General features: G+C 45.4%; 1 protein-coding gene across 1 annotated transcript; it reads left to right on the top strand.

The window, feature by feature from the left end:
* The first annotated feature begins 6341 nt into the window (after window positions 1-6341).
* ARL11 (ADP ribosylation factor like GTPase 11) lies at window positions 6342-10606 on the top strand. Its single transcript, XM_032099730.1, has one exon. It carries the CDS (start codon window positions 8856-8858, stop codon window positions 9459-9461), a length of 606 nt encoding a protein of 201 aa, XP_031955621.1. The 5' UTR covers window positions 6342-8855; the 3' UTR covers window positions 9462-10606.
* The last annotated feature ends 3120 nt before the right edge of the window (window positions 10607-13726 follow it).

Below are 13726 nucleotides of genomic sequence, written 5' to 3'. Positions count from 1 at the left end.
CTTGAGGCTTTGTTCTGCTGTCCTGCCACTAAATTACCTGCTAGAAGAGGCCGACCGCCACCTGGCTCCACCCTCATTTCAGGGAGCTGCAGAGAGCGATGAGTTTCCCCCTAAGCCTCCTTTTCTCCACGCTAAACAATCCCCTCAACCCTAAACTCCCTCAGACGCTCTTCATAAGACTTTGCTCCTTCACCAGCTTCATTGCCCTTCTCTGGCTGGACCCGCTCCAGCACCTCAGTGTCCTTCCCGAACGGATGGCACCTGTCTGCCCCCGCATCCTCGCCGGCGCGGAGCCGAGGGCAAAGCGAGGAGGGGCTGCGGCCAGCCCCGGCTCCCTGCCCTGGCCGCGGCTGAGCAGAGCCCGGCCGGGGCGGGATCACGGCTGGCTCTGCTGCTGGCTGGCGCCAGGAAGGCCTGAGTCCAGGGGGATCCCACAGACAGGGCTAAGGGTCTTCTGTAACAGTCACATAGCGACTTCTCTTCATTCAAGGGCGTTTAGGCAGTATATAAAGCCCTGCTAGACCTCAGCACTGGCACATTCCTGTCGCTTTACTGTTCCGTTTCAACACCTGCAGATCAAGTAGCTGACGGAATGGTGCGGGAGGATCCAGGAAAGGGAAGACTGGAAAGCGGCCTTCCCAAGAGAGTTCTTCTGTTCATACAAAGTTGTTACCAAGAGATGGCTCCCTCCTTTCTCAAAATTTACTTCTTTTCCTGACAGTGGGTCAGAAGGCAGCTGGGGGTTGCAGGGAGTGGGGAGCTGATGGATCTGAAACATAAAGCAGTAGGGTCAAGCCCACTGGAAGTATCAATATCGTTTTGGTGGTGGTCAATTTAAGAAAAAGCTAAATTCAAAGAAGAAATTGTAATTAAAAAAAAAAAGAAAATGAAAAAATCAATTTCAGTAACCCCAAGATCAAGTGTGGATGGGTTGCTCTGAGAGGGAATCAGTGGTGCTGAAGAAATTCTGCCCTGGAATATCAGGCAAGGAAAGCACAGTGGTAGGTCCAGGGTAAAAAGAGAATTTTCCTGCCAAGTTGCTGCTTACTGTGCTGCTGGCATCAGGAAAGTACTGCTGAATACATTGTGGGAATTCTGGAGCAACAGAAAGAAAAGGCATAAGTAAGATACATGGAAAAGTGTCATCAGTGCCTCCATGGGAGGCCCAAAAGAGCCAGAAAGGGAACATACACAGCACTTGTTTTCAGCTTGTGTTTGTGGCTTTGCAAAGGAATTGTCTGTCAAGAACAGCTGCCTTTCCTGACATTGCTAGGAAATGGTGCAAAGGTGGAACTGGATAAACAGAACTGTGATTGTAGTTCTGCAGGACAGCCCTGCTTAGTTACCATATGCAGGAACCCAGTTGTTTTAACAAGCACCAGAATACAAGCTCTGAGTCAGGGTTTTTTTTATTCACATGGGTTTATGTTTCTTCTTATTAGTTATCACCAATTAGTTTTCACCAAATTTTATCATGCAGTAAGTCCTTAAACAGTAGTGTAAGGCAGTTTATATTGTATCTGAGCTTTACAAGCAGCTGACACAGCTGAAAACATGCTCTGTGTGGAGCAGAAATAATTTTATTATCTTGCAAATAACTAGTTTCAGTTCTTTTTCTCTCAGCGTGGCTTTTTGTACAAGCCAGCAATAACAAAAAGCAGCCGTCTTCTAGCATTTCTTTTTCTACAAGGAAAAGGGTTATGAAACCTGATATCCTTCTTGGAAAAGCTGTGACCTACTGGAAATGTTATGAAAGCATTAAATAGGCCAACTAGGCAAAGCAATGCTACTCAGAGACAAGTTTTGTAGAACAAAAGGAATTGTTGCCCCAGACATCACACAGATAATGTGTGTTGCTGGCCTTGATGGTCCACTCAGCTGCTGATCCCTCTCTCTTACACCGACAGCCTCACCTTATGTCTCTTGACAGCAGTAGCAGGTGACTGCAAAGGGCTTTCCTCAAGTGACCAAAGTGGGGACACTTGAAATTCAAAATGGAGAATAGCATGGCATGGAATTATACCCAAACCATAATGCAACCTGATTCTGTAATTTCATTCCTAAGGATATGTTGTCAAACCCAGAGATCACAAAGGCATAGTCATAGATAAACCCAAATTTGGGGGATTTTGTGATCTTGTCAGTTGTGGATTGAAAAGCTTGTTCTGTATCTGTACCTCTGTAAGTGACCACAAACAGTGAAGAGTCATTATGGCAACTACCAGTGACCTGTTAAAGGATATTAAAGGAAGAAAATTCTTCAAAGTGTTTCTTGTTTCTCTCCTCATTAAGTATTTTTTTTTTCCATCAGTAGGTTAACTGTTTTCACTCAAACTGTGGAGGCCTAGGATATGATGCCAGCTAAATCTGATGTGAAAAGAGTCTGGAACTAAATGTGACCTGCATGGAGCTGACATCTTACTCCTGTTCTGTTCTGCTGTGCTCACCATCAGCTTCCTGTGGATGTGAAAGAACAGGCACGCAAAACAAACCTACAGCTGCTGTTCAGCAAAATCTCTTTCAAAGTGATCCAGCTGCAAAAGGGTGTCAAGGACCTCCCCTTAAACCAAAGCGGGAGCACTGACATCTGCTGTTTGGCAGGAGCTGATTCCGCTGGATGCAGACTCTCCATTGAGAAATGTGTGGGAAAACATTGACACTCTGTGGCCAGAGAGATAAAATACAACTTCTGAAATTTCACGATTTTTCATTGCTTTCTTCCATTTTACCAGACAGAAATGTAGTAAAGAACAGTTTGTAGCTTTTATTCTTGTTGCTAATTTCCAGTATCTTTTCAGTAAATTTTGTTTATAAAATGTCCTAAACAGGCAAGCTAAGACAAAAAGTACGAACAAATGATAAAACAAAACCTTGCATCCAAACCTCCTGAATCTGAGGAGCACTGAGAGTGAGACTCCACTGTTGCTCTGGAGCCTGGGAAGTCATACAAAGTGCATTTTCAGGTCCATGCTTGCAGTGTCATTTCATCTCACTTTCTTCCTCTGGAACTGGAACGAGGGAAGGCCACCTTAAAGGGAACTGGATTTGTGTATTGCAAAGCAGAATTTCCTTCAGACTAATCTGGAGAGATGAACCTCGTCAGCATACCTCCAAGGTATCATTTTTACTTCCCATAGAAGTAACAGTTATTACCTATATTATATTTAGTGCCGATAGGAGTAGAGTTAAGCATCATTACATAATTTCTGTAGGGCTTCCTCTTGATAGAAACCAAAGGAATACTAAAAAGAAAAACCAAAAAAAGCCAGTTCTTGCTTCATGGCTTTTACATTCAATAGATGGAGGAGCAAATACTAGGATATGGGAGCCTTTTTTTGGCGCACATAACACTGATATTTTTGTAATCGTACACATTTTTTGCTCTTTTTTCTTTTTCTCTTCAACTAGAAACATTAATAATAATGAAGAATTGAGCTTAAGGCCTCTCACGGTAGTCAGAGCTGTATTTTAATTAGTTTCTAAGGTGAAAACGACACGTATGCAGTATGTGGCATAGATGAGTGTATGACCTAAGCTGGGATAGAGACCAACCATAAGAAGAGCTAATGAATAGTATCAGGAAAGGGAATGATGGTGTCAGGATAGGTAAGGATGCCAAAGAAGCTTAGTTTTGAGTTGTCCAGAGGAGACAAAGCTAAGATGTTAGGAGTCAAGGAGGAAGAGATCTGTAAATTTAAGACATAAGAAGAAGGACCTGGAATGAGAGTTTCAGTGACATAGACAGAAAAATACAGAGCCCTGCCAATTTATGTGGGAAAAACTAAAACAACTTGGGTAGCACTTGAATAAGTAAGTCTAGAGAAAGGACCAGCATCCTGGTAAAATTATAAACAGCTTTGGAAATTATAAATTCAGAGACTAGAGTAACAATATTTATGAAAACTGTTCTACAGTTGTATACAAAAGACATAGTAATTCAAATAGGAATCAAAGCAAGGCAAATAATTTTCATTTCCTCATCATCCTGCTGTTGAAGCACCTGCCAGCTAAGGGATGAGAACATGAGGGTAAAAAGTCTTTGCTCTGTGCCATATTTCTCCACATTCACCTTGTTGTCAGGGTGAAATGCAGGGAGTTATGGCAGGGTCTGGTGGTCAGGACCTGTCCCACTGTCCCCAGCCAGAAAGCGGGCAGGCTGGGGGGGATACAGGGCCACCCCCAGCCCTTGCCATCAGGCATCTGTGCTGGGCAGGACTTCACACCTGTGGGCATGTTTGTATCCTAGTGGCTGCCATCCTCCAGCATAGGGGTGGGTCCCAGCAGGGCAGACAGGTGGGGACTGAGACAAGGACCAAGCTTCCTCCCTTGAGAACTGACATGGCATCAGTGAGGGTGTAGCAGGTGACTTGTTGTGCTTTCCAGCTAGAGTCATTCCCTACTGGGAAGAGTTAACTGTGGAAAGCACAAAGCTGATAGCCTATCTGCTGCCAGTTATGCTACCAAAAGACATTTTTCTTCACCAAATGTTTGTCCCAGGAGGACACATGAGGGGAAAACAAGGACCACAGGATAAGCTGTGAGAATAATGTCCTATTTCCAACCTCACTAGGAATGCCCTGGAGGTACCAACACCTCTCCGAGTGCTTGACAGGCACCAGAAGGACAAGTACTTAACACCTGCTGTCTTTTGGTGTGTGAGTCTTGTCATTCTGAACTTTAGGGTGTTGGTACAACTTTAAGCGATCATATCTTGTCAAGAGACATCACTGCAGGCAGGCTTTTCCAGGGCATGTCGTAGCCTGTGGCTGTCTTGTGTAACTTTCAGACTATGCTAAGCCATGTTTCAAGCCTCTGGGAATTCGTCTCGGGAGGAAGCAGCTTGCCTTCAGCTGCCAGCTCTCACAGCTACCCACTGACCCTGATGGAACAGGCAGCTTCCTGGGCACGTGCCAAGTGAACTGGCATGAGTCTGTTAGCAGGAGTGAGTTTCCTGCAGGCACTCCTGAAATCGGGGGCAGAACAAGATGAATGGAGCAGGATGCAGAAAAGCAAAAGGTCAAACTTCTCTGAGCCTGAACCATCGCATTTGGCTTTGTTGTGGTTTTAGCCTGGGGCACTGGCTAGGTCAAATCCAGTGATCCCTGCAGGTCCACAAGGAACTCTCCTAGGCCAGACTAGGGGAAGTCCCATTCAAGGTGGCTGCCAGCAGTAGCAGGTGTGCTCTCCAGGTCAAGACATCTGCCTGTGTTCAGGGCCTCCTTCAGCTCCCAGCAGGCTTTCTCACCAGCTGCTGGTCTGAACATCCCCTCCATGGGTGGTCCTTCCATGTGTGATATAATGAGGAGATCTTGCAGGAAACATGAGCAGGACTGAGTGCATGGTGGCTTTGGTGGCCTTTCTCAGAGACAGAAGCACATCTGGATGGGGAGGCACACTCTGCCTTTGCTGGACTGAGATCTACTTGCTCATTTGGATGAACACTCACAGTAAGGACCAGAACCACACCTGTTATTCCTGGCTCTGTGAAGGGTTGTTTCCCTGGAGCTGCCTTCCAAAGAGGTCGCACAGGTTTGAACAAATGACAGTGAATAGAGTGATCAGGACAAAATCCCTGTTATTGGAAAATTTGGGGCATGGGAAGGAGGGGGCATTCCTGTATTAATTACTAGTACTTATTATTGCTTTTGGGGATGAATATCTAGGAAGCAGAGAAATGCATGCCTAAAAAACAGCAAACAAATAATTTGACTGAAATTCTGTGAAACTATAAATGGGATTAGCATTGCTCCTGAGAATTTGGGGAAATGAAACACAAGACAAGAACATTTATTCCGTCCACAGAAAACACAGCTTGAATAGGGGCTGTCCTTGTCTCTGAATACATCTGAATTATTTAGTACCTGGTCTTTCTGTTCCAGCAGTAGATGCACTCAGAGCTCATCTTGTCTGCTTTTACTTTCTTTTCTTTCATTCTATCTTAAACAGACTTGTACTTGCTCCTATGTATTATTTATTGGAAATACTATGCTTTTGTAACATAGCTGTGGGTGGAACAGGCTCTGTAGGCACAGGGTGCACCATGTATCTGGAATAATTACCAGGAAGAAAGAAAATAGGCTGTGGTTCAATACATAAGGTATAAGCAAGTAAAAAAAGAAAAAGAACATAGAGTTTCCTCTATTTGCCCATGAATTACTGTATTTTGTGCCATAGAAAACCTGAAGGGAATCATCAGTAGAACTGTGCTTAGTTGCATCCTTTATTTTGTCTTTATTTCTTCCTTTTCCTTTTCCTTTTCCTTTTCCTTTTCCTTTCCCTTTCCCTTTCCCTTTCCCTTTCCCTTTCCTCCCTTTCCCTTTCCCTTTCCCTTTCCCTTTCCTCCCTTTCCCTTTCCCTTTTCCTTTCTTTTTTTTTTCAGAAGCAGCCTTCTTCTGTAGCATGTGAGGGAGTGATGCAATCAAAGACTCCATCACATTATATTTCAAATACTGTTATTCACTGAATGGTAGAGTCTCCACCTTGCTTCCTGTACCTATATTTTAATTTACTTGAAAGAAATTTCAGTACTGTGAATGTGTGGTCAGATGAAACAGATGTGTGTCGCAGCTGCCTGCCAAGTCTCAGAGAGGATGGGCAGCAGCAAAGGCAGGAGAAACATGAAAAGATCAAGGCACAATTCTCTTGACCCACTGTTATGTCTAAAAATACCAACTATACTGATCTTAAAGGACAATGAAATATGGGAAGGAAGGTTATTCCAAAATGGTGAACAAGCAGATCAAGGAGCCAAACACCAGTGTAACTTACTTTAGAAAGTGAAGAACATGGACAAAAGGATAACCCTCGGGCAGCAACACACACTTCAGGTTGTGCAGACAGTGCCCAGAAGGGCCAGAATCCACTGCACTTGCAGTCCTCTTTTTTTATCCACATCTAGAGAGCTTTCTGCCAATTTTGCACTTGTGGACTGGTTTTTGAAAAGATCACACATGAACATACGCTGCACAGTTTTATTGTTGAATCTTGAGAAAAGAAGGCTTATGAAAGTCCTTATCACTGTGTTCCAATATTTAAAGAGTGGCTGCAAAGAAGACAGAGAATCCCTTTTTACAAGGAGTCTGTGGGAAAGATGAGCAGTAATGGGTACAATTTACTCCTGGGGAGATTCTGATTGTGCACAAGAGACAGCTTCTCACAATGAGAACAATCAGCCATTGGAATAATCTCCCCAGGGAAGTGGTGTGTTCTCCAGCAGTTGGGGACACTTTTAAGATTTGGCTGGAGGACATGCTGAGCTTCTTTTAGACCATGCTTTTGCCTTGAAAGGTTGGTTGGACCAGATGATCCTCGAGGTCCTTCCAATCTGGTATTCCGTGATTCTTAAAACCTTTCTTACGCATTCACAAGCTGCATAAAGCTGGTGGAGGCTCTTGGTGCCAACCAGCTCTGTGGGTTAACTATGGGAGAGACATTTATCACAGAGGTATCTTGCAAAACGTGCTCTGTAGGACCCCTTGCAATCCCTTGCAGTCTAAGTGGGCTGGACTCCTTGTGCTCTTTTGTTTCTCATTCATCTTCCTTTCTGCAAAAGATGGAAAACTGAAGTATCTTGCCCCCAGAGGAAGAAAGATGCCTCTCAGCAACCACCAACTGACCAGACAGTCCCTTCCACGTGCTGTGCTGAACTTCATCCCCAGCAGAGGTTATGACAATGTGGAGATTATTGCTGAGGAAACTGCATCTCCCACAGATGCGTTAAAAGTTCCCCCATGGTCCCAGGGAAAGCAGGGTTCCCATTTCCTTCTCAAATAAAGGTGGCTAGAGAGCAGCTCTGCCTTACTGCTGTGAGGTGAGGTCTGCACACCTCTGAGCAGCCTCTTAGGAGCAAAACCCAACCAATAAAGAAGATAAATAAACATCGGCTTTGCTGGGACTCGGCTGGCTGTCATCAGCCGCTCTTGCACAAGCGAGGCTGGGAGCTGCTGCAGCAGCACATTTTTGCCTCTGGCATGTAAAGTTCAAGGGTGCTGTCTTGTTAAACAGTTTTCCGTTCTTTTAGGGGATTTTTATACTCCCTCAGCCACCTCAGTCCTCTCAGAGGACTGACTTTGCTTCACTTACAAAAGTTGAAATGTCGTAAATACTTCGATGTAAAGAATTTTATGGGTTTTTTGCCCCAGGAACAGCATTTTGACTCACTGTATTTCAGTGAGACATTAAAAAAACCGTACTTGTGTGCATTTTAAAAAATTGCTGTTGTTACCATTTGCTCAAAAGGTAGCAAAAGCTGATGATACAGTGATTTGTTTTGTACTTTTTAACGTAAGACTGGCAGCAAAATCGTTGTCTCGTTGCTCAAGAGGCTTGAAATCCCCACCCTTGGGCTGTGATTCAGCAAATTCCCAGAGTAACCCTGGTCTGAAGCGCGGGTTCCTCCTTGTCCTGTCCTGCAGGGGGTGGATTTCTCCTAGACAAGCCAATGAACAGAAGCTCATTTATTTATGTATGTGGCGAGGAGGAAACTTGCTCCACAGTCTCCCCACCTCTTCCTGCAAAATGTTAGCTCTCTTTTGCACTAATCACTTCGGGTCCTGAGTGAAAAGAAGTGAGCAGCAGCGGAGCTGGGGTATGGAAACTGCTGTTTTGAACATCACTCCCTGGCTCTGCTCCACACCTCATAAATAATCACTCTCACCTCATTTGAGCTACAGAGAGAAGCAAAAGCAGGCTGCCGGTGTCTTTCTTCAGCAAAACCTCAGGTGCTATTTCGGAGGGGCAGGACTGAGCACTCTGTTATTAACTCACATCATCGAGGAAATACGCTTGCTATCTTTTCTTGGCTGGATTTCCGCCCCCCCCCCCCCCCCCCCCCCGCCAGCTGCAGCGGTATCTTAATGGGGAAGCTGATCTCCAAAGGCTGGCGGAAAAGAGATGCTCGAGTTGTCATGCTGGGGCTCGACTTTGCTGGCAAGTCCACCCTTCTGTACAAACTGAAGAGCGGCCAGGCTGTGGAGACCTGGCCGACGGTGGGATTCAACGTGGAGTCTCTTCAAACACCCTGTGGAGTATCCTTCACCCTCTGGGATGTTGGTGGACAAGACAGCCTGCGGGCCAGCTGGCCTAACTACCTGGAGGACATCAACACCCTCATCTTTGTGCTCGACAGCGCAGACATGGCCCGGCTGGCCGAAGCAATGGCAGTACTGGAGGAAGCCCTGAGCCACCCCAGCATGGCTGGCATCCCTGTGCTTGTCCTGGCCAACAAGCAGGAGGTGCCAGGAGCGCTGGCTCCTGCCGAGCTGGGGGAGATGCTGCAGGAGGGGGGGCTGGCAGGGCGCCGCTGGGTGCTCCGGGGGTGCAGTGCCCACACTGGCCAGGGCCTGCAGGAAGTCCTGGCCATCCTGGGAATGCTGCTGCGGGGCTCAGAGCAGGGCTCCCTACCCCGGGAGCAGCCCATCACGGGGCTGGCAGAGAGGAGGCAAGCTCCAGAGCAAACCTGAACCTTGAATGGATCCTTCCCACTCGCTGCTGCCAGCAGATTTGTCACGGAGGATTCCAGCCTCCAGGCACCCCCTACAATGAGCAGAGCTGCAGTTGGCACATGCTGTGAAACACCCAGGACCTGACCATCAAAACCCAGCAGGAGGGTCTCTGAGCAAAACTCCCATCGTGGAGCAGTTTTGGCCACATCTCTTGGACTCTCATCCCTAGCTGCAGCTTGTCCCGCTGTCACCATGTTCAGCTCATCCACCGCACTTGTGTGTCCAGAGGTTCAGCAAGGGTGCTTTTTGACATTTATGAATTATAACAGAGATGTGTGCAAGGGACAGAAGCTTTCTTCATTCTGCAGCTCCCAGCCCAGATGCATCTACCCAGATGGGGTGATCCTCCCTTGGGGGGAGCTTGGGTGTGCCCCATGCTGCTTCTTTCTCAGCACAAATCACATGTTCATTGGCTGAAAAAGAAGGAAGGCACTAAAAGGAGTGGCTGATTGGGAGCATCGTAAGCTCCGGACTTCAAATGGCCAAACAGCTAATTGGTTTTCATGTGGCATCTATAGGTATAATAATCTTCAAGCCATGGAAGCAAGCTGGGATTTGATGGTGTAATGCAGTTTGAGGATGTGTGTATATTAATTTATGCATTTCTTGTAATGGTTCTTTCTTTCTCCATCCATAATTTTTATCAAATAATGATTTTATGAAAATGGTCCCTCATTTTCCTTGGATTATGTTTAAATATAAAGAAATCAGACCTGACTTTAAGATGCTTGGAAATATGTCTCCATGGCCAGTCAACCTCTAAATGTCCTCATGGTGGCCTGAGCAGCCAAGACAAAACCCTGTCTCTAAGACTTCTGAAACTGCATGAGACCACTCCACATGCAATGGTTGATAACCAGGGGCACCTATGGGCACAGGCAGGTTGGTGACCAAAGGTCTCTCCACACCCAGCTGTGCCCAGGGCAAACAAAAGAAAACCCACCCCTGGTAGCTCTCAGCAGGACCAGGTCTCTTGTGGCAGTGATGGTCTTTGTCCAATCCTGCTCAGCTTACCACTGGAAAGATCTATAAAATGTGTGCCTGAGGGCTTCCTGTATCCAAGATTCTGTTATCCAGAGTTAAAATTAAAATATTTCATAGTAGTCCCTGCTTCATTATAAAATGAATGGGGGAAGGGGAGAGAGAAGATACAATTTTTTTATTTCTATTTTTCATTTCTGTTTCTGTTCAGAAATCAGCTTTCAAGGAACAGCATACTCAGCCTAGAAACACCAAGGAGAAATACATGGCAAAATCCTCTTCTGTTCATACCAGAGCATTTTACAGTTGTTAAGGAATTAATTGTCCAGCTGTTACTGGTGCTGTTATTAGCCACACTTCATAGAAGGCAGCAGCTGGAATAGAGAGCTCAAACAGTCATGAAGAAACAGAGTCAGACTTTTCTAGGAAGGTCTCAATAAAGACATCCTTCCCAACTGTTTTAGCTGCATTAATGTGGAACTACTGCGTGCTATAAAAGAGTGCTGCAGCATCGATGTGGCCTAAGCAATCACAGTTAGGAGTGTATTTAAACAGCACTGAATCATGTAATGAATTACATGACAACCTCTGTGCATGGTAAGGAGAACAAAATCATGTCTTCAGATCTTTGCAGGTGACATAAGCTGGTTGATCGACTTCCAGCTTGTTGCAGGTGGTCACTTCGTTGCCTCTAGCACGCAAGGCTCCAGCACCTGTGTCCAATGACCTGCTGGCCACTTTGAACATGAGTTCTAGAGGCACAACACAAAAGGTTCTGTGCTGCATTGCCATGCCAAATAATTTGTCCTTTTTGAGTTTGCTGCTGTTTTGGTCTTGTGTCTCGCACGGCACAAAACAGAGAATTGTGCATTAGGGTAAACTCAGCAGAGACTGAAAGGCTGTTCTGGTGATGTCTTACTCCTAAGTGTCTCTTGATGCCTGCATTTGACTCTACAGGATTGTCTGCTGGTAGTTAAAAGAGGCACTGAAGCCTTCCCATTTTCCTCTGAGTGTTTTTTAAGCTCTTTAAAAAGATAAAAAATAGGCTCCTCTGGCAGCAAATAGAGATAACCACCAGGCTTGGTAGACATCACCAATTAAAAATTAGAACAGCAAGGTGGGAGGTGGGGAAGAAGGGGCAATGGAAATCCTGAACATCTGAAACTGATGAAGCAACATTCCAGTTGCTGAAATTGTTCTCGCTTCCCCTGAAGCAGTAATTTGGCAAAACACCCCATCTCACGGGGCATCATGTGATTTACCATCCTTGTTTTCTGGAATAAGACTTTTCTGGACGCTTGGTCACATTACTCAGCCCATTTATGCCCTTGTTCAGAGACTGTCAAAACAATGATGGGTCATAATATTTGAAATAGCAGCGCAGAGTTTACTTCTAATGATTTCTCTTTTCTCCTGCGTTGGACAGGAGAAAAGCTGCTGAAACAAGTCAGTCTAATGAGCACTGCCCTGCTTTAATTGCACCCAACAGCACTTAAATGTTTCAGTGTCAAAACTCCTGCCTGGTTCAGAGGGAGCAGCATGGCAGTCTGCAGGAAGCAGCCAGCTCTAGGGAGGGAAGTTTGTTACCTCCTTCCTGGCAATTCTGCAGGAGACCCCCTGCCACATGGAGTGATATTGATCCCTAAAACACTCTCCTTATGGATTTCATGGAGCACCCTCCAACTTAATTTCCATCTTCCTGGGCATGGGATAGGTGTCACAGTTTTGGCACTGATTTCTAAAATAACACAGCTTCTCTCTGAGTAGCAGGTAAAAGAAAAATCCTCTGGACTTTGTTTCATGTTCCTCACAAATTTGAAGCATCCTTCAGGTTATTTGTCCCAGAGCCTCCTCTGGTTGCTCAAGATTCCTTTTTAGAAGCTTTTCTGGATGCATTCTGGTGTGTATAAACCTTTACAGTGACATAACCAAAATCTGTAATTGTGCATTAACCTTCCCAGCCCCCCCTCCACTGAGATGAGCCATACATGTAAGTATCTACCCTTCCTTGGAGCTGCCAGAGCAGCCTCCCTGCCCAGGCCCATTAGAAATTCAAGCCCTTGGGCCTCCCATCTCTTCTCTGTTTTGCAGGGATCACTGCAGTGGGAGTTACCAGCATGTCTTGCTGCTTTTTTCAAGGACACCAAGACACTTCATTCCTCTTTCACACTGCAAACAGTGAAAGGGCATAGCTCATTCCTCACTGATTTACTAACATTTCTGTGGGACTGGTTTCTAAAGCAGCTTCCTGAGTGGGAACCCAGCACAGATTTATTTTTTCATTTTTGTCAAGAAGTTTTCCATCCACCTCCAGAGAGCAGGAAAGCAGCAAACTGGGAAAAAACCCCCCAAACAACCAACATTAAAACCAGTATAGGAAGTACAATTCATCTTTTCCTCTTTACCAGCACAGGAAGGATGACTCCCCTTTTCCATGCTCTCTTCACAACTTCCATTTTTCAGCCAGTCCATGACACAAAACACTTTCTACTTGCACAGTAGCTGATTTCTGCTGTTGGCACCATTGCTTTATTTTCAGATGGACCTATGTGCCATTTGTCCTGCAGTTTCTGATGGAGCTTCCCTGATGGGTTTCAGTATTGCTGAAGGGCCTGAGATCAGAGGGGAACCACGAGATCCCGGGGTTGCAGGGTGAGGGCATGGACGGTTGCCAATGAAGTATTTAGAGAAGGAACAGGCAGCCACAGGGTGCATGAGAGGGATCTGTGACCGGATGTAACACCGGGAGGAGAGTGTTAGGGCAGCAGCCAGAGACCTGGAAAATGCTTGGGGGAAAAAAGGTCAATAAGAATTTTTTTAAAGGCTAAGAAGAGCTTTCTTTTCAAATACAGCATGGAAAAAAAGATTCCAATCTCCCCTTTTTCTTAGGAGACAGGCTGTATAATGCAGTGGAGTGTCTTAATTTTTGCTTAATACTCCTAATAGCTGTAAAGTAATTTCTTCCTCTTAAAGAAATCCTGAAATACCACCTATAAAGATTCCCCACAGGTAACTCACCAAGGAAAAACAAAGAGCAGAACCACATGTGATGCCATCTCTTAAAAAGAATCAATACTGGTGCCAAATGGTATTAAAAGCCAGTCATGCAATAGTGATTAAGACAAATGACACACTACTGTTCAATACATCACAGCCTTCAAAGGGTTAATTAACTGGCCTTCGTCTAAGCTTTCCCACATTTGACTTTTTCATGATGCATTTGCTTGAGTTGAAACCCTGAG

The sequence above is a fragment of the Corvus moneduloides genome, chromosome 2 (genome assembly GCF_009650955.1).
Source record: "Corvus moneduloides isolate bCorMon1 chromosome 2, bCorMon1.pri, whole genome shotgun sequence".
NCBI classification, from domain to species: Eukaryota; Metazoa; Chordata; class Aves; order Passeriformes; family Corvidae; genus Corvus; species Corvus moneduloides.
This window is presented reverse-complemented; position numbering and strand designations above follow the sequence as displayed.